This window comes from Lissotriton helveticus, chromosome 1_1, assembly GCF_964261635.1.
Source record: "Lissotriton helveticus chromosome 1_1, aLisHel1.1, whole genome shotgun sequence".
NCBI classification, from domain to species: domain Eukaryota; kingdom Metazoa; phylum Chordata; class Amphibia; order Caudata; family Salamandridae; genus Lissotriton; species Lissotriton helveticus.
Genome location: NC_136057.1, coordinates 1,402,360,215 through 1,402,379,252, shown reverse-complemented (window position 1 = coordinate 1,402,379,252; position 19,038 = coordinate 1,402,360,215). Strand labels below are relative to the sequence as shown.

Genomic DNA, 19,038 nt, shown 5'->3' with positions numbered 1-19,038 from the left:
TGCACAGTCACCGCCTCGCGCCCCCAGTGTACACTCACCACCGGGGTCGCGCCACTGGATCCAGGCCTCACTCGGGTCCCCGCCGCCACCAGCAGTCAGGTGAGCAGCTCCGCATCGGCCGCAGCCTCTCAGCAGCTCTTCGATCCCCCAGGGGCACCACTAGGTCCGACCCGGAGCTCCGCCAGTGGCTCCTCGGCAGTGTCTAAGTTCCAGGCGGGGCCTGGCCGCAGCAGCGCCGCCGCCCCTCCTCGTCCGCTGTCCGCCCGCTCACTCCTCGGGCGTCGCCAAAATTTGAGTCCCGGCTGCAGCCGCCGGCACAGGCCGCACCGCCCCCGGGGCCCGGCGCGGCCAGGAATCTCCTCACACCTGTCGGACACCCTCCGCCGTCTTTTAATGCCGCGGGATGGGTATAGGCATGGGGGAAGGCAGGATAAATAGCAAGAAAACGATGCGGCGGGACAGAGCTCTACAAAGACGCGTCCGCCATGACAGCCGCCGTAGCCACGCCCCCCTTAGGTCTAGCTTTTGAGACTGCTTTACCTGTCTCTAGAGCTAATGTTTTTCCAAAAAGTCACACATAATAAACATACATAGAAGTAGAAGGGCTTTTGGAAAGCAGGTTTCGTTCTCTGTTTTTTCAAATTCCGTAGCGACCGTTGTTGTGGAGGAGTGGCTGGGGGCGGGGCTGGTGGGGTGGGTCACAGGACAAAATAAGTAAATGAAATAAAAGTAGCCTGAGGATTGGTATGAGCGCTCTGAATTTGCACTCCCTGGGAGACTGTGCCTGCTCTCTCCCACCCAGCAATGCGAATGACGCTTTTGCTGGCCTGAGATGGCGTTGCACCTACCACTCCCCTCAGTGCCTGTCACCCCCCAGGCCCCGCCCTGAAGACTCGGCAGGAAAGCACAAAGGAAACATAAAACGATAATAAAACATGTTTATTTCGTTTTATTTTTCCTTTCCTGCCGTTTTGAGGCATGGGGGCGACGCTCCTCCGCCATAGCAAATGAGCTGTTCAAATTGTCTCTCAGATTTTGCTTCCGCCCACCACAGACGGCTTGGAACCGTGGGTCATCCCTCTTTATGCACCCTCGCCCTTCCCTTTGAGTGACTGCACAAATGCTGTTTACATTGTTCAAATCACCTAAAAATAGTTCCTTTCTCAATAGTTTGTAAGCTGTTTGAACGTTTGATTTTGATTTTATTTATTTTTTATATTATTTAAACTACTATTTGTTTTGCATGTACTCCTTTTTAATGTTTATGCTATAAAGTATTTAAGTGATATTGTAATACTGTACATGCTTGCAATTTGAGTAGTAGTTAGGAGGGAGGTGTATTTTTGTCCCCTTCACAAATAATATCAATAAAGGCACGGCAAAAACCTCACTAGTAAAACAGCCACATCTGCAATTTTTGTTTGTAGTTTTTTTTTATTGGATGCATTAGACAGCCACTTTTAGGTGATGGAAGATTTTCTTTTTGTAATTTTGTGGTACACGCTTGCAATAATAAACAAGCATTTACAATGCAATGGTTTCGCCTTTGGAAAAGTTAGAGCTATTGGCATTGCTCATGACATTTCTTTTTTACTTATAAATAAATGGCATTGTTATTTACATTGCCAACAGCTAAAATAGTTTATTATTACATTGTCTTGCAGTTTTATATAGCGCAAACTAGACCTGCGGGTAGAGGAGCGCTGTGCATGAGCACCAGCTACATTACACAAGGACACATTCATTACTTCCGGTGGCATTCGTGGCAGTTGTGATGCCCATGAGTTAGCAAGAAGTAAATAAATGGTGGGCAGAGCACTAATGGTCGTCACTGTCTGTGAGTGGCGCTGATGAGTGTCCGAAGTAGGCACTGGTTGTCCAACCTAAAGCAAGCTTGAGGACGGTCGGCCCTCAAACGCTCACGGCTTATCAGGCAAACACGTGGGTAATCGCGGTGTGCCCACGCAGGAGCTGGCCGGGTGGGAACAGCTGACTCTTGTGGAAGTGAGAGTAGTTGGTTCCTGTTGTGAGTTTCAGGGCATGTCCCGGTGGGCGGGTCACGAGTTGGGACTGCCTGGCAGACTGCAGTGCACTTGTGTGCGCTGCTTGAAGCAGGAGGGAGTGATGGGCAGGATGAGCAGGGCACAGTCTAGAGCTGGCCCTTCTGGGCAGAGAGGGAAGCGGCCACAGGTGGGCAGGGCCGAGCGTGTGTACGGAGGTCACACTGGTGAGCAGTGTGCGTAGCTCCAGCTAGCACATTTCACAAGTGCCAGATACACCCTTAATATTCACGGATACGATGTGTGCAGCTGAGGAAGAGACGACCGAATCAGACCAACAACTGCTCCCCTCATGACGGAACCCAGCATGCTGTAAGAGAGGTGGAGGGCTGCAGCAGCCCTGTCTAGGCTTCAGCGTCATTTTATGGGGAACCTGCGCTGCTGTTAGTTTTCTGGTCTCTGCATGTTGATTGTGTGACCCCGGTATTGATACTTTCCTTACTTCTCCTCCAGTTTGTTTTATAATCTTAGCTTAGACAGTTGTGTTCTAATTTTATCTGTGCGTTTCATAATTTTGCATTCATGAAAGTAATTTGTGTCGTTTTTTTACACTTGGGGACGTGTGCCACAAAAATGCCAGAGAAAACCTTCATTGTGAACCGCTAATTTACATAAGACAGGACCGCCATGTAGCATGCTTGCAGCCATTGGCGTAGCGAGCCCTATAGGCTCCCGTGGCTGTTACTGCGATCCGCCAGTGAAAGGGGTGGGGTGTGCTGGCGAGCATTTTCTCCATGAGGAGCGGGAGAGGCTTGTTGTTGCCGCCCCGAGACGACAGTTGATAGAGGGGGGAGGCCACCACCCCCCTACTCACCCCCCCAAAAAAATTGTGCCACACCAAAAGTGAAACCCCCATCACTCTCCCCCCCCCCCAAAAAGAAACTACGCCACAGCTTGCAGCATAAGACGGGATCCGTGCAGCATGCTTGCGGGGTGGTGTGATGTGCAGTATCCACAGTGCCCGGTCCCTGTGCCAGGACATCATCATGTGATGCAGCTCGTTACCCCGTGACCGTTCTGCTTACAATGCCGGTGCCGTGCTGTCTGATAACCTCTCGGCCTAGAGCTGCACAAGAGATCTGATGCCTCGTGCATCCCATGCCAGGGAACGGAAACAGCGCTTCCCTGGAATTCCCCATAAAAGATATTCAGAAGTTGTCCCTGGATCCGACCAGGGGATTTAATCCAGAATGGCTTTACTTTCACTTTCCTCTGGCTGCAGGCCATGGAGGCCTAGGAACAGCTAGAGAACAGGCTGAACACTAAGGGGAGGCGACGCAAGGAGCGGGAGGGGGGGGCAGGGGCGGGAACGGGCACACGGAGAGCGGGAGGGGGGGTCGGGAACGGGATAAAAACAAAAGGAAACAGAAAAAAGACATTAAGAGCGAAAACGTCAAAATACGTAAACATACAAAGGAAAAACACATTTATAAAGAAAATGCTCCTTACCTGATCGCTTCGTGGGAACTTAAATCTTGCAGTCAACTCCAGCAACTGACACTTGTAAAAAGAGGAAAACAGGCCGACTCGAAAAAAAAAAATAACACACACCCACCGCCACGATGACGTTCAGAAGTGGGTGGAGAGGGAAAAAATCGCGGGAACGCCCAAAAATCTGGTCCGGCCTTGACAGACAGATCCGGCTTCCAATGGCTAGCCTCCATTTATGGAGCTAGCCAATGGAAGCAGAGGCGGGACTAAGCCCCACACTGTAGAGACATAAGATTTCTCCTGGTCGGATCTAGGAGCTCCGGCCCCAGGCGAAACCTAAAAACGGCCATTCTTCAATCATCTTAATGGGACCACCCTCTTTAATGTCTTACTTGACTCTCAGTTTTAAGCCAAGGGGTTGAGAGGTAGTGTCGTCGTTTACGTGGCAGTAGTCCTTAAACAATTCTCAGGCCCATAATTTACGACTTCCCCTCAGAAAAAAGCAAAATGCATTTTCAAAACGTGCCGTTTTCCAAATATCTAATAACTGCATGACGTTTTTATTTTTTCAGAAAAAAAGATGCAACTTACATTTTATACAGAAGGTGTCACAATTGAATAATGTTTTCAAAGAAAGCATGCGACTTAGACATTAGCTTAGGGCCGGGGGGGCTCGTTTCAAGACAATGCACACGAGAACCTGTCCTCGCGGTCTTTAAGATTACTGAGCATTTCGAGCAAAATTCCACAGCAGCTTTTTTTTTTGTTTAAGCGCCAAGGATTCCCAGAGGGCAATCAGGGGTGAGAGGTGAGCAAGTGCAGCAAAGGAGGAGACGGGCCAACGTGAGAAAACTGGCCTCGATTCTCTCAGCTGACGTATGTTCTGCTTCCTGTTCGGAACAGCCATTGAAAGTCGCTATCAAAGAGCCGGAGTGGAAACTCTTGGCATTGTCTTGGGCCTGGCGGGGGTTTGCGGATCAAGCCTGAGGCTTTAATTCGAGGAAGTGAGCCACCACACATTCCTGGGGCAGCCTAAGCCCTCCTCTTCCCTTTCCACTTGGTTTCCCCACCACCACTCGCTCCCCCTCCCCTCATACGACAGCACTTCCCGCCCTCCCGCATTATCTCGCTCTGTTTTCTTTGGCACGGAATGCCTCAATTGTTCGCTGCAAATGTAAAGAGGTGATTTGAAAGAACTGAAGGGAAAGCGAGGTAAAACAGGCGAAGGCAAAACATGCAGGAGAGACAGCCAGTGAAGTGAGCCCGTGAGAAATTGAGCGTGTGAACGAGAGGTAGAATACGACAGGACAGTAAGAACGACGCGACCAGGCAAGGAGAAAAGAATGGATGGAAAACTGGGACTAGAGCACAACGACGGAAAAGAAAGGAGAGAAGTGAAACGACGAGGCGAACATGTGGGAGAAAAAACGAAAAGCGGCCGATGAGGGACGAGAAGTATTAGGCAGAGAAAGAAAGGAATGGACAAGGAAAAAAGAAGAAAACAACATTGTTAGATTTTTTTTTAATAGTTTACTTCTGCCGCCTGTATTTCACAGCGGAGACCGTTCTGCTTACAATGCCGGTGCCGTGCTGTCTGGTAACCTCTCGGCCTAGAGCTGCACAAGAGATCTGATGCCTCGTGCATCCCATGCCAGGGAACGGAAACGGCGCTTCCCTGGAATTCCCCATAAAAGATATTCAGAAGTTGTCCCTGGATCCGACCAGGGGATTTAATCCAGAATGGCTATACTTTCACTTTCCTCTGGCTGCAGGCCATGGAGGCCTAGGAACAGCTAGAGAACAGGCTGAACACTAAGGGGAGGCGACGCAAGGAGCGGGAGGGGGGGCGGGAACGGGCACACGGAGAGCGGGAGGGGGGGTCGGGAACGGGATAAAAACAAAAGGAAACAGAAAAAAGACATTAAGAGCGAAAACGTCAAAATACGTAAACATACAAAGGAAAAACACATTTATAAAGAAAATGCTCCTTACCTGATCGCTTCGTGGGAACTTAAATCTTGCAGTCAACTCCAGCAACAGACACTTGTAAAAAGAGGAAAACAGGCCGACTCGAAAAAAAAAAATAACACACACCCACCGCCGCGATGACGTTCAGAAGTGGGTGGAGAGGGAAAAAATCGCGGGAACGCCCACAAATCTGGTCCGGCCTTGACGGACAGATCCGGCTTCCAATGGCTAGCCTCTATTTATGGAGCTAGCCAATGGAAGCAGAGGCGGGACTAAGCCCCACACTGTAGAGACATAAGATTTCTCCTGGTCGGAGCTAGGAGCTCCGGCCCCAGGCGAAACCTAAAAATGACCCATCGCTCCAGCTGGCTTAGGCCAGACCTGTTGATTTTGCCAGTGCTTGCTTGTTAGTGCATCCAGATACAACATATGACAGCGAACAGATATACCTCAACCAAGGCAGGCCTATTGGCTTTAGCAATGGTTGCTAGCATTGACTTTTGTCTTCGGTATCAGACAAATGAGTAACAATTCCCATTCTTCTCTTTACATCAACTTCCTCTGCAATCTCACTTCCCTGCATTAGTCACTCGTACCCTTTCTCTCTGTGTATCTTTTAAAGTTGCTCCATCTGCATGTCTCATACTTCAGCTTCTTTCTCCCTATCACTGTCTTTTCATTTTGTCCTTCTGCATGTACTCTTTTCATCTCCTTTACTTAACAGTCGCCTCGCACAGATACAAACTCTTAATTTTTTTTCTTTGACATTTCCATATTTCCAAAGCTGAGAACCTTCTTTACACATTTTCCCATAGAAATGAAAATACAATTGGCACATATGTGACCATTACCCTGTGGGCTCTGCAAAGAGGTCAAGGATAGAACGACCATGTAGCCAGAATACCTTTATGACACAGTGACAGCCACTGTCAGAACGTTACAATGCCTTCAGCCCCATCTGCAAATATCTGTAGTTCCCAGTTATGAGCATCCATAAATATCCTGAACTCACCAAGACACCAAAAAAATCACTCTGTTTGCAATATGAGCAACACAAGGCTCACACGTTGCTTCAAAAACAAAACTACAGAAACACAAGTGAAAAACAAAATACTGATAGGAAATAGGTATATGTATACCTTACAATGTGAAATAAATGGGAAATGTAACAGGGGCTACATCACTGTATTTTTGGGAAGGTTAAGGGTATTAATAGAGGGCCCACCGCAGGAACCCTTTTCATTCTCTCGAATTACAGCCATCTTGTTGTCTGTTGTCGAAGACCTATAGCGTACAAAAGAGATATAGGATTGGGGGGAGGACTCCCTCATGATTGACAGACTTTCGTTTCTGTCTCAGTTCTTTCAACCTTATTCAATGTCTTTCCTCTCTATTCTTGTGTTTGTCCTACCACTAAGGCTTTACCATGTTTCTGATTGGCTGAGATGTATCCTTCTGCTGCTGACGTGCAGGAAGTACTATTTCTGTTTGCAGGTCTCCATTTCAGTGCATCACTTTCCTCACTCACTTCTTCACCTCACCTCACCACTCCCACTTTATTTTTTATTTCACTGTTTTTAAATGTTTGAGACAACCTAACAGCTGCATACTGCTCAGCACCCTGCTTGTTTCTTTGGCCACCACTCACGTGGCATCGTCTTACCCCACCCACAGCTGGACACTGTAAAGGTCTTTCAAGTTTCCTTCTTCACTGCCCAAGGAAATGGTGACTACTCCCATTAGCCACAGTGCCACCCTACAATTAATAGTGCATTTGAAAGGTGTCCAGTGTCTCTTTAAGACGGTCCAAGTTTGCAGAAGAAGGCCACAAATGGCAAACATCTTATTGACATTCTTGTAGCTGTTGATTGAAGATGAAGATTATGTAGAAGTAGATAGGCAAGCCACCAAACCCTGGCTGACATCAGAGAAGAGGAAATAGCCAAACAACGACATCCAGTAGAAATTCCAAAGGCAATTTAGGCTGCAAAGATCAGAAACCAGGGACACAAATATGAATGTGGATGACACATCCACCACTCGTTAATTGTTTTATATATTAGATTTATATATTAGATTTACACATTAAAAGACTCATCTTCTTCTTCAATTGGTAACCGCCAGTAGAAATCTCCAGACAAACCACTGTCTTAAAAAAGGGCAATACATAAGGCTTGACTTCCCCACCGTCTTATGGCACGTGACGTCAACTGAGCCCGTGCAGAAGAAGCCTAAGTTTGACATCTTTCATCCTATGCATTACCTGAGAGCCCTTTGGCTACTCTTCCAACCTGATGCTCCTCTCAGGGAGCACCCATTAGGATGATCAGGACTGAAGAAATGCTAGAGTGGTACAGGCCAAAAAGATATCCAGCTGCTTGCTGAGGTGGCTTCCTGCAACACACAGCCTGACTGAGCACAGCCTTTCTCTGAAGGCCTCGCCTCACATAAGCTTTCGGTATAGATGTAACAGGATGCCCCCCTCTCGAAGGTCTGGGTGTATGAGGCCACCACTGGAACAAATGAAGACTCAACAAGAGAACATGAACAGCAGATACATCCTCCCAAAGACCACTCATTAGATCGATGATCTTTCCAATGAATCAGCAATTGAAGACAACACATCTGTGAATCGTAGATTTCTTGTACCTCATATTCCGGTTGTCCTTGTGCTATGTTGGACGAAGGCACAGATGGAAACTGATGATAAGAAACATATGGTTTCAGTTGTGAAGAATGAGGGACAGAGTGAATATTCCAAGTGAAGGCAACTTAATAGAGAAAGCCACTTGATTGAGTTGATTAGTAAGGACAAATGGGCCAAAATATTGTGCTTGAAATTTGACTGCAATTGTATGAACATCTTGGCTTAAGAATGGCATAAACTTTCAAAAACCAATTGTTTTTAATGCTGTAACTGACTCATATGGTCAGTAGGCAATGCAACAGAAGGATCAATATGATAAGAAGAAGGAAAACTACTTGATGAAAACACTGCTTACAGCCCAATGTGGAATCTTAGTATTACCAGGAGTTGCATTGTCATACAAAAATTTTGCAATTAGTAAATAGCAATCCCAATTATCTTGAGTTGCATTACAGTAACAATGCTGGCATTGTTCCAAACTTAGTTTTCTTTGTTTGCCCATTAGATTGGGTATGAAAACCAGAGGAAAGAATGCGTTCAATTTCTAATACTTTACATACAGCTATCCAAAAATGTAAAAGATATTTATTACCTTTGGTCAATGGTAAAGGATAATTAATGAAGACAAAATATGTCTGTCAAAAGCATTGGGCCACTTTTTCAGCTGCAAATAACTTACGTAGTAGGAAAATGGGTCTTCTTCATCAAGGTATCTACTGCAACTATTGTTATTTGATATCCTTGTAAAGGTGGGAGATCCATTATAAAACCAGTGTAAATCATATGCTATGGCTCAGGAGCCAATAGTAATTGTTTTGAATATCCAAATTGATTAGAATGCATGTTGGGCACAAATATGACAGACAAGAAAATATTTAGGCTGTCATGTTTTCAGCGATTATTTTTGTGGCTTTATTGGTATTTTCTAAATGTTTTCCAAACCTTTTGAAATCAGTGCTTATCCGTGTTTACTCAGCTGCCTGACACCCAAAATAGACAAAAACAGTGTTCACAAAACATTTTGCAGTGATTGTACTAAAGCACATATTTAATTTAATGAAGAGGTAATGCAGGATGTGTAGTGTCTTCCCATTGGCAGTATGTCCATTGGACTTATTTTAGATTTTTTTTAAACACAGATAGTCTGTGTATTACACTCACATCTCATTACTCTCTCTCACATCTCATTACCTCTCACACTCACTCTGTGAGGCCTCTGTCTGGTTTACAGAACTATTAATAGATTTAAAAAGTAAGAGTGCTATATTCAAATGTTTTAATAAATAAATTCCTAGACACAGTTGGCGGTCTTTTACCTACATAATATTATGAAATTGTAGCAGTGGTGGTCTACTCTGTCAGCAGCATAGTACCTTGAGAACCCTTTAATATTTGGAATTATACCAGATACATTTGTAGGCCTGCATTTTAAGGCACCTGGAACCTAATTAAGGTGGTGCTGCTGCTCTTGGGATTACATTCATAGCTACCAAGTGTCCAAATGGCAAATGTCCCAGTTTAAATCAATTCTGACATTTTCGCAGATAGCACATTGCATTTTGGGACTTGCAGTTTTGTTGTTAACATTGTAACCCTGGGCCCAAAAACACCAGCAGTAAAGTGCAGTTGAGTAAAAAGCAAGGATTAGCTGAAGGTGAAGCACATAACAATGAGTCACCTAACAGCTATGAGTTTTTTTGGTATGTGGAACCTCATGTCATGTTTTCACCACTATTCCCTGGGCATGGTTACAGCACTCTTTTCACAGGTACCAGTCACTACATCTTGCATGGCATTTTTAAAGCCTGGGATGTTTGGTTGTTGACCCGTTGTCAATACTGACTTGTTAGAAAAGGGGGCTGATTATCAAAGGGTTTTATCCATTTTGTGTCTGTGGGTAAATGTGATAGAACATATTGGCCAAGATACAGATGGGCCAGCAATTTCACCAGTCAGTGAAAAAAATTTAACACTGCCAAAAAATCAAATATGATTTTAATATTCCCAGATCCTCTACAGTGTATAAAATAATTAGAGCAGATAAAACACGCTTCCAAACTTTAATTCAAGCACACAAAACTGGAGGAAACAAAAGAGCAAAGGCACAATATTGTAGTGACATACCTAAACAACAGAACCAAGCAGAATATGACAGAATATCTTGCTGCTACCTCGTGTAATAAAGTTGCATTGTGTTGGCCCCTTCAAATAAAAATGACTCATTGTCTCTCACATTCCTTCCTTTCATTTGTGGTTGTGCAAGTAGTTACCAGAGTTCATATGTTTATACTGATGAGGGTTGTTTCTCTTTCAGTGTTTTTTTCAGTTATTATAGGTTTAGTGCTAAAAGAGGATAGCCTTGTCCATTATCGTCTTACTTTTGTAACAAAACTACCATACCGCTCTTTCAAATGCATCTGCTGCTACAATAACTTTCTTACAAGTATGACGATGACATTAAATCGGTCCGAGAGCTAACAACCTTTTGAGTGTGCTAAACTCCTTTTTAGTTTTATCATCCCACCAGAAGCCTCTTTTCATCTTTTCCTCTTTTCAAAACAGGAGGGATGTCACTTATTGTTACTGCAATTATTTTTTATAATTTCATGATAAAAAATAGAAAATCCAAGACAACTTTGAGACTCTTTAAAATTAGTAGGTGAAGATCATCATCCGAAAATATTTTAAACTTTCTTTGGTTCGATGGAAAGACAAGAGGCATTTAATCTACATACATAAAACTCAGTGTCTTGCTTCTTGTATTTAAACATCAAAGGTTTACAAGATAGAAGAAGCGTCTGAATTATTTGTAACACCAAACCTACATGTTTTTGTTTTTCTGCAAGTGTGTTAGGGAATATGATCATTTCATCTGGATAAAGCAATACAGTCTGATTCAAAACACCGTAAAATATTGAATTCATAAAGCGTTAAGAAATGACAGAGGCATTGCAGAACCCAAATGACAATACATAATATTGAGAATGCCCAAATGGGATATGAAAAGTTGTTTTCTACTTGATGCCTTCCTTTATAAGAAGAAAATGCTAGGCACCTCACATATCAAGTTAAGTGAAGAGTTGTGCTCCTTGAACGGACTTATTCCAAAATGTCCATTAGCAGAGGTAAAGGACATTGTAATTTGATTTAAACATCTGTAATCAATAACTTTAGGATCTTTCTAAGGTATGTGTCTCCTGCTGGTAAGGAAGATGGTACAATTAACCAAATTTGCATGCAAAAAAGACTTCATTATCTCCTTCACCTCTTCTGCAAAGGATCAAATACATCAAAAAGTAACAGCAGCGCCAGGTTCAGTTGGGTCAGTGAAGTCATGTGTACTGTGAGAGGGAAATGAGCAAATATTTAGCTTGGCAAAAACTGCAGAAAAAGCATGGTACACAAGTGGCACTGGAGAAGGATTAACAAATAAATTTGATGTGTAATTCTTTATCTTATCATTGAGTGACAAATGACCTCCAAACGCATAACAGTGGTCATGACTGTGAAGGCAAATATACTGTTCTAGTAGACTTACAATGATGCCTCTGTATTACGCCTGGATGGGCAATATTGTCAAAGGAAAGCACTTCAGTATGTCTGCAAAAAGAAACCTGGGATGTCAAAGAGGCTCCTTTATTTCACCTGAAGGGAGTGTTAAGCCATAAGCAATTTAAGTCACTTCAGGACTATTCTTAAATTTCTTAGGAATAGTATTCTTAGTTGCCCAGTCCTGATCAATAAACATTCACAGGCACCACTATCCAACAATGGAGATACGTTAATAACTTTCCTTTCTTCCATTCTCATGGTAATAGGTAGAACAAACAAGTGACTTTTAGAGTTATTCGTATAAGATCCATTATAAGGAAGCTAACTCACTCCTATCTTCCCATCTTTCTCAGGAAATAACTAGATTCTTCCAATATTTTTCTGAGTTATGTCCAATATCACCCCAATATATACTGAATGCAGCCTTTTATCGGCTATCTTCATCATTCTCCGCCACCGTGCCCTTTTTCTGCCTCTTCTCATTTAGGTTCCTCTGCAGTCACTGGGTCGACCGGGACATATAATCGACTGAAGTGCATCATACTGAAACATGATGCCTCGCTGCAAGATAAACGCACTATCTATGAGATTGAAGATGGGCACGACTTGACGGCTTCTTTCTCAGTGTCCGTGTGGGAGGTCAAAAAAGTACATAAATAAAATAAACACGGACATTGAGAAGGAGACAATAAATTAGTACCCTGCACCCCAAAAACGGAATAGACATGTTAAGGAACCAGCAACTATCCTCAGAAGAGAAAGGATGGAAATAATTGGCAGTGTTTGGAGTAAACCTGGGAGACTAACAAAGTAGCTTACAAATCCACTTTATCACCAGTGATGGACATTTCTTGGTGAAGCAGAAATGAATCCCATGTCAAGAGACAGTCTTTTGACAAAGATTTTAATGGAATGAATGTCCCAATATAAATGTCTAAATGTAAAACGCTGGCAGTTGATCTCTAAGGAGTTTTCCCTGATTTGGAACAGCGTTAAGTCTCACAGGAAAATGTATTTGAATGAATAAAATGGATTCCTTTTAAGAACTGGCATGTATCTGTGCCATCTGTGGAACTGATTCAGTTATGTCCTATGAATTAAGTTTTTTTGCCTAACTAATTCGTGTAATTATTGGATACATTCAATCCTATGTGTTTTAGTGTTATATATATCTTAAACATTATCTAGTATCCTGTGTGATTTTTTGTTTTTACCAATATTTTTTCTGTGATTTGTTTAATGATTTGATTCTTGAAATGTTCAGCATACCCATGTCAACTATGAAAAGAATCAATAGTTAATCTTTTTGATAGACATCAGCCTGATGCATGAAAATGAGTGTTGGTTGCATCATTGTTTTCAAACTAGAAGTAGACCATTGGTTGACTGGGAAAATACGTATTCTGAAGACACAATCAAAAGCCACAATCATTTTACATCAATGCTTTGTTTGATAATTGACAGTCAGTAACCACCTCCTCTCTCCTTTGCAGGGCATTTGAGTTTCCAAGACTGCTTTGTGACGTCAGGGGTCTGGAACGTCACAGAACTTGTCAGAGTCTCGCAAAGTGAGTCAAATATGAGATAATCAAAAACTTGTAAGGCAAAAATACTTCTGGGACAGGCCACAATAGAAAGCAGTAAAACTACTCTCAAATATTTAAATGCACATACAAGTGTAGTTTAACTCCTTGTTGGAATTTACAAATTATGATTAAACTCCACACGGAAAGCTTCATGTGGCACGGGTTTCCGTTGGGGTTCCTTCTGAAATCATGTGATTTCCAAGTTTGAATCCATTCCAGTCGTATGAAGTTCTCTCTGATGGAGAACTCTCTGCAAGTGGAATGTATTCCTTTGTGAAAATGAACATTTTTAGATTTTGCCTACAGCTTGCATGTGGTGTCAACAAAAGCTATTGTTCTAAAAAACACAAAAGCTATTGTTCTAAAAAAAAAAAGCTTAAAAATGGGGTTAGAGCCCGTCCATTACTTACCTGTACTTATCATTGGTTGGTTTCCACTTCACTCTAGTTTCCTTGCTTCTTACCGGTCACGTCTCCTGCTGACTGCCCACCTTCTCCTGCAATGTTCTCCGGGCTTCTGTTCATGCGTGTAGCATGGACCCACCATAGCTTCCTGTTTGCACCCAGTGTTCTTCCACTGACTGTGACCGTGCTTTCCTGAAGGAACTTTTTTTTTAGCGCGCTTGTCAAGCACTTTTTTACTGTCTCCCCACTCCCAACATTAATCCCTCCACCCCTCCCACCCACCTCTCCCCACACACACACACACACACACACACACACACACTCTTTTGCTGTGCATGTTTAAAAATCGCTGGCAAAATCAATTGACTTCACAGGGCCTTTGCCTTGCTTGCTTGGTTTATTTTTTCTCCATGGGGAAAGTATTTTTAATCGTGGAAAACCCCTTCTACATTTGGGGGTGATTAATTTCCCTTTAAGCCAATAATAGTAATAGTTTTTGTGAACTCACAAACATGTTTGTCTATGGACGTTCACAAACTTTCAAGGGTAACCATGCATCCAAAAATGCCCTAAATCATACCCTTCGAATGGGATTTTTGAGTGCAGCGATGTCTCCACTTGTGGCGAAAAACACCTTTGCCGTAAAAGTGTTGATGCTTGTCAGGAATCCCTTTGCGAATTCCTGATAGGCGTAACTCAGGTACAATCGGCCATAAACAATAATTTATTGTCCAATTTGCCACTGCAAACAGGTGCCAATGAGTCCTTCGGCAGTGTATTGCACTGTTGTGCAACATTCTTTTGATTACTGCTGCTCGCTACCAATTCTTTTGTCAATATCACATTGACTCTGATTTGGTCCACTTCTGCCACTGTGTGTGCGCCTTCTTTCTTTCACCCTATGTTGCTTCCTTTCTCTGTCATGTCACGTCTACGCTTCTTTTGTTTCGCTCTGTTTCTTAGTCTTTCTTTCTGCTTGTCTACTTTAATTTATTTCTCTCTCCTGAACTTTTTTGTACCCCTCTTTTGCTCTCTGCCATACATCTCCTTCTCCCTCTTGCTCTTCTTTCCATACATGCCGAGCCAGGGGTCGAAAACACTATACATGACACTACACTAGAGTACAATACAGTAGCCCTACTTATGTTGTCTTCTGTTTTTTCTGCACCCCTTCCTTTCTATGGATGTGTGAGTTTTAAATATAACCCACAATGTTTTGCGAAGTTAATAACTTTCACACTCCGTGAGGACTGTGGTTTGTCAACTGTGTAAAACTTAAAATGCTGACATAATATTTCTGCAAGAAATTACCCCCTAAAACTTTATTGTTTTGCTAATGTTTCTGCGTAAACTACTTTTTGGGGGATTTTCTCCCTCACAGTGTTTTACTAAAACTTCGTGAAAACTGTAAAGATTGAAAAACAAAGCTTTGAAATGTTTTCACATTGTAATCTTTGTATTTGTACATCCTCACGCCTCTCTGCATGCCTTATTCCCCCTCTCTTTCTTCTCCAGCAGCTTTCTATACACTCTATCCTTTGCCATATGACCCGCCTATTCCTCTCCGCTGTTGTCTTTTCGAGGACTCCTTTTCCATTCGCTGCTCCTTGATCATCTCTTCTGCCCACTTCCTCTTGCTCTTTTTCAATTTCTCTCAATTCTCCCTTCTCACGTTTCTAATGTTTCTTTTTCAGCACCAGTAGCAACAGCTTCGGGCCCTAACTTCTCGCTGGCAGATCTTGAGAGCCCCAGTTACTACAACATAAACCAGGTGGCCTTGGGCCGAAGGTCTCTCACCTCGCCACCTTCAACCAGGTATTTTTTATTCATTCAACAATCCATTGTTACGTGAAGGCGAACAACAAATGCCTCTGCTTGCACAATCACATTGAATGCCTGTGCTTCAAAACCGTAACAAATGCCTGTGCTTGCACAACCACAAAAAATGTCTATGCTTTCAAAACGTGCTCAGAGTTATTGAGCATTTCAACCCCAAAGAGAGTGTCCCTTTAACCAGGTCCAACAACATAGAATAAGCAGATGCAGCTTTCTGAAAAAAATGTAATTCTAGATTTAAAAAAAAGCTTACAAAATCACAACACAGGAACAACATTAAATCATGCAGCCAGCCTATCTACCTACACACAAAATATAGCAGCAAATTTAATTACTCAGGCGAGCTCACCTAACCAGAGCACAGATGCTTCCTGATAGTGTGCCTGTCATGTCCATGTCCAGTTAGTCCCTTCCTTGTGTAGCTTTGAAGAACCGGTGCAAGAGAGTACTTCATTCACTGTCCATGACAAGTTGACTGGTTGAGATTTCCCTCACCCACCTCAGCACCTTCTACCACAAGTAGTTCCCAAGGCACAGCTCCTTTGTGTGCTAATGGGGCTGGCATTGTGATTAGAGGTGTAGTTCCGATTCAGGGACTCTAGGGTGATACAATCTCTGACATTGTTTCCCTGACTGTGCTCAAATTCAAAATGAACCATGCACAGAGTAATACCCTATGTGTACTGAGTACACCAGGAAGTGTCTGCTTATACCATTCTCCACTTCATTCCCTAAGTAGTCTGGTGTTTTTCCTCCTAAAAAGAAGGTCAGGCTCAAGGACGAAACTATGCATTAAAAGGTGGCCAGATACGCTCGCAGCTTGATCAGGCAATTCGTGGAGACCTAAGGTGTGCTAAACGGTTGTGTGCCCTTGCTGCAACTTTCACAAGTTCATTTGTTACAGCTAGACCCTCCAACCTTCCAACATTTCTCGAGACTGGGTACTAGTCATGACCAGAGAACTGGCCGACTTGCTCCACTTACATGGAAATGATTACCCTCTTTGTTCACAATCATCCTGCCAAATTGTAAGGTGCCTCTACAAATGGTGAGTTATGCACTACACACTGCTTGTCTCTCAACCTGGCTGAGGTTCTTCCTCCTGCTACCCAGTACTCCAGTCTCTACCAGTCCACTGTCTCCTTTCCAGGCGGGCAAGGTATGTAGCAGATCTGTTTCCCTCTGGATTGTGGTGGAAGTGTGTGTGGGGGGGGGGGGGGCAGAAACATAGTGCCTATTCACCAAATTCCAATATACGACACTTCAGACTTTGAAAAAGGTAATGTCATCAGAGGAGGCATGGATTGCAGAGAACAGATCTTTAACTGCACCATCAGATCACCTTACTGCATCTTCTGTTCTCTTCTGATGTCACTTTTTATTCCGACTCTAGGCACCTCGCAAAATTGAGACCAGCCAAAGTGAAAAAGAATTGATACAAATTCTACATGCAAATTAGATGATACGTTTTGATTTTAAATTGATGAAACCCTTGAAACAGAACTTAGAAGAAATAGCAATAACATTCTCATAAAAGATGAATGCGGCGTTGCTTATGCTGTCAGTTGACATTATGAGAGTGCTTGGTCGTGCAGAGGTCATCGGACCTGGTACTGTAGCACATGGGTTAATAAAAGATCTCAAAATGCAAACGAACCATTCGGTTTCATCATTGAAATAGAACTTTCACATGTGTATTCTACAATACCCTGCAGCTGGAGAGAGGAGGCACAGTTTTGATGTGAGCCATTGCTGACCATCCAGGTAGCCCAACCTTTAACTTTGGATATTTTGGATGCCACTGGCTTGAGCAGAAAAGCAATTCAAACAGAAATGTGTGAATATCTCAAGTGTAAAAATTAACCAAACAACAATTACAGTCAAAGAAAAGAGTATCCTTTTAGTAACAAAAATTAAAGCATAAATTGAGACAGTTGGCTCTACAGGTCAGCCTATGTTATAGAAAAACACACATCCATAGAGGAAATAAGAGAAGAGAATGGTCTGTCACACTACCAACGCCGTCAAAGGAGTCTTAAATCAAAGGTGTCCACTTCAGGGCAACAGCCAAACCAGAATATTCTTTAGGAAACCACAACTGAATGGTGTTGAAGTATGTGAATTTGGCTATCGTGAATTAATTGATATTTTGAAGGCTGCCACTTTATTTATTGTGTTGTCCTTCAGATATGTTGGCTGCCAGTTCAGCAATAACCGTTGTGGCAAAGCAGTTGTTTCTGCTTTCTGGCAACCTCTTGAAAGGTCTTCATAGAAAAGTTGCTTTGGAGGAGGAGGCCCTTCAACTAGTGCAAGTCCTTCACTGCTGTCCGAGTAGGCCATCGGTTAATTGGAATTCTGTTAACTGGTTAGTGGGTTCTTCGAGGGTTAGACATTTTCAAACTCCAAGTCTCTCTGGGAGTAAAGATCATCAGCAAGCCACTTCTGGACCTAGTAATGTTAGGCTTACATTTCACGGTAAGCCTATTAATACAACTGTCTTAAACCAATTTTTTCTTCTAGTCCTGGTGAGCAGAGGTTAAAGGGCTGTATCAGATTCAGTCCAGTTCACATGAAAGACAGTATTATCCAATCTGCTGTTCCTTCTGGGAGACTATGCCACATGGCAGAGAAGTTTAAATGTTCAGGTAGACTTCGTTTGCAAAAGAGCAGAGTAATAAAAGATACGAGATTCCCAAATGGCAGCTTTACAGTTTATTGTCCACACTTATGCCCTCTCCTTGGCTTATTATATAACATCCCTTTCCGCAACGGAGTCTGCACATTGCAGGCAGCGGGTTCAATAAATCAGTAAATCGATCAGCATTCATAGAGCGCGACACTGTCACCCCTGGGGGTCTCTTGGCACTGGTGTGCCAGCTCCCCCTGCGACAGGTCTTGAGGAAACGGTGGAAAGAGGGAAGAAACACTCAGAAAAGGCAAAACAGAGGGCAGAAAAGCATGCAGGAAAGGCAAAACGGGGCAGAAAATGAAAACCGGAGAGCTGAAAAACAAGAAGGAAGGCAAAACAGGGCAGAAAAGGCAGAACAGAGAGCAGGAAGGCAAAACAGAGCAGAAGAGAACAAAACAGAGGGCAGAAAAGACAAAACAGCACAAAACGAGCAGAAGAGGCACAAACAGGGGGCAGAAAAACAAGCAGAAAAGGCAAACACAGCAGAAGAGGGCTAAACAGAGAGCAGAAAAAGGCAAACTAGAGGGCAGAAAAACGAACAGAAAGGCGAAGCAGAGGGCAGAAAAACGATGAGGAACGGCAAAACAGAGTAAGAGAGAGAGGAAAACATAAGACAGAAAAAAGAAGCAGAAAGGCAAAACAGAGGGCAGGGAAACGACCATAAAAGGCAGAACATGGCAGAAAAAGTAGGAGAAATAGGAACAAACAGAGGGTAGAACAAGCATTTACAATGCAATGGTCTCGGCATTATTAAAGGTAGAGCTATTGGCATTGCTCATGACATTTATTTTTTATTTTTAAATCATAAATAAATAGCATTGTCATTTACATTGCCAATTGCTTAATCGTTACTCGACCTAAAAAG

At 43.1% G+C, this 19,038-nt stretch overlaps 1 protein-coding gene across 50 annotated transcripts in view; it reads left to right on the top strand.

Annotated features, from left to right (window-relative positions):
• Nucleotides 1–19,038, top strand: part of NFIX (nuclear factor I X) — a 5,476,577-nt gene that overhangs the window by 4,849,593 nt on the left and 607,946 nt on the right. For all 50 annotated transcript variants that reach the window (XM_078684524.1, XM_078684487.1, XM_078684527.1 and 47 more), the window contains 2 exons: nt 13,152–13,226; nt 15,343–15,463. In XM_078684524.1, the coding sequence (XP_078540650.1) occupies nt 13,152–13,226; nt 15,343–15,463 (196 nt within the window). The remainder of the gene's footprint in view (nt 1–13,151; nt 13,227–15,342; nt 15,464–19,038) is intronic.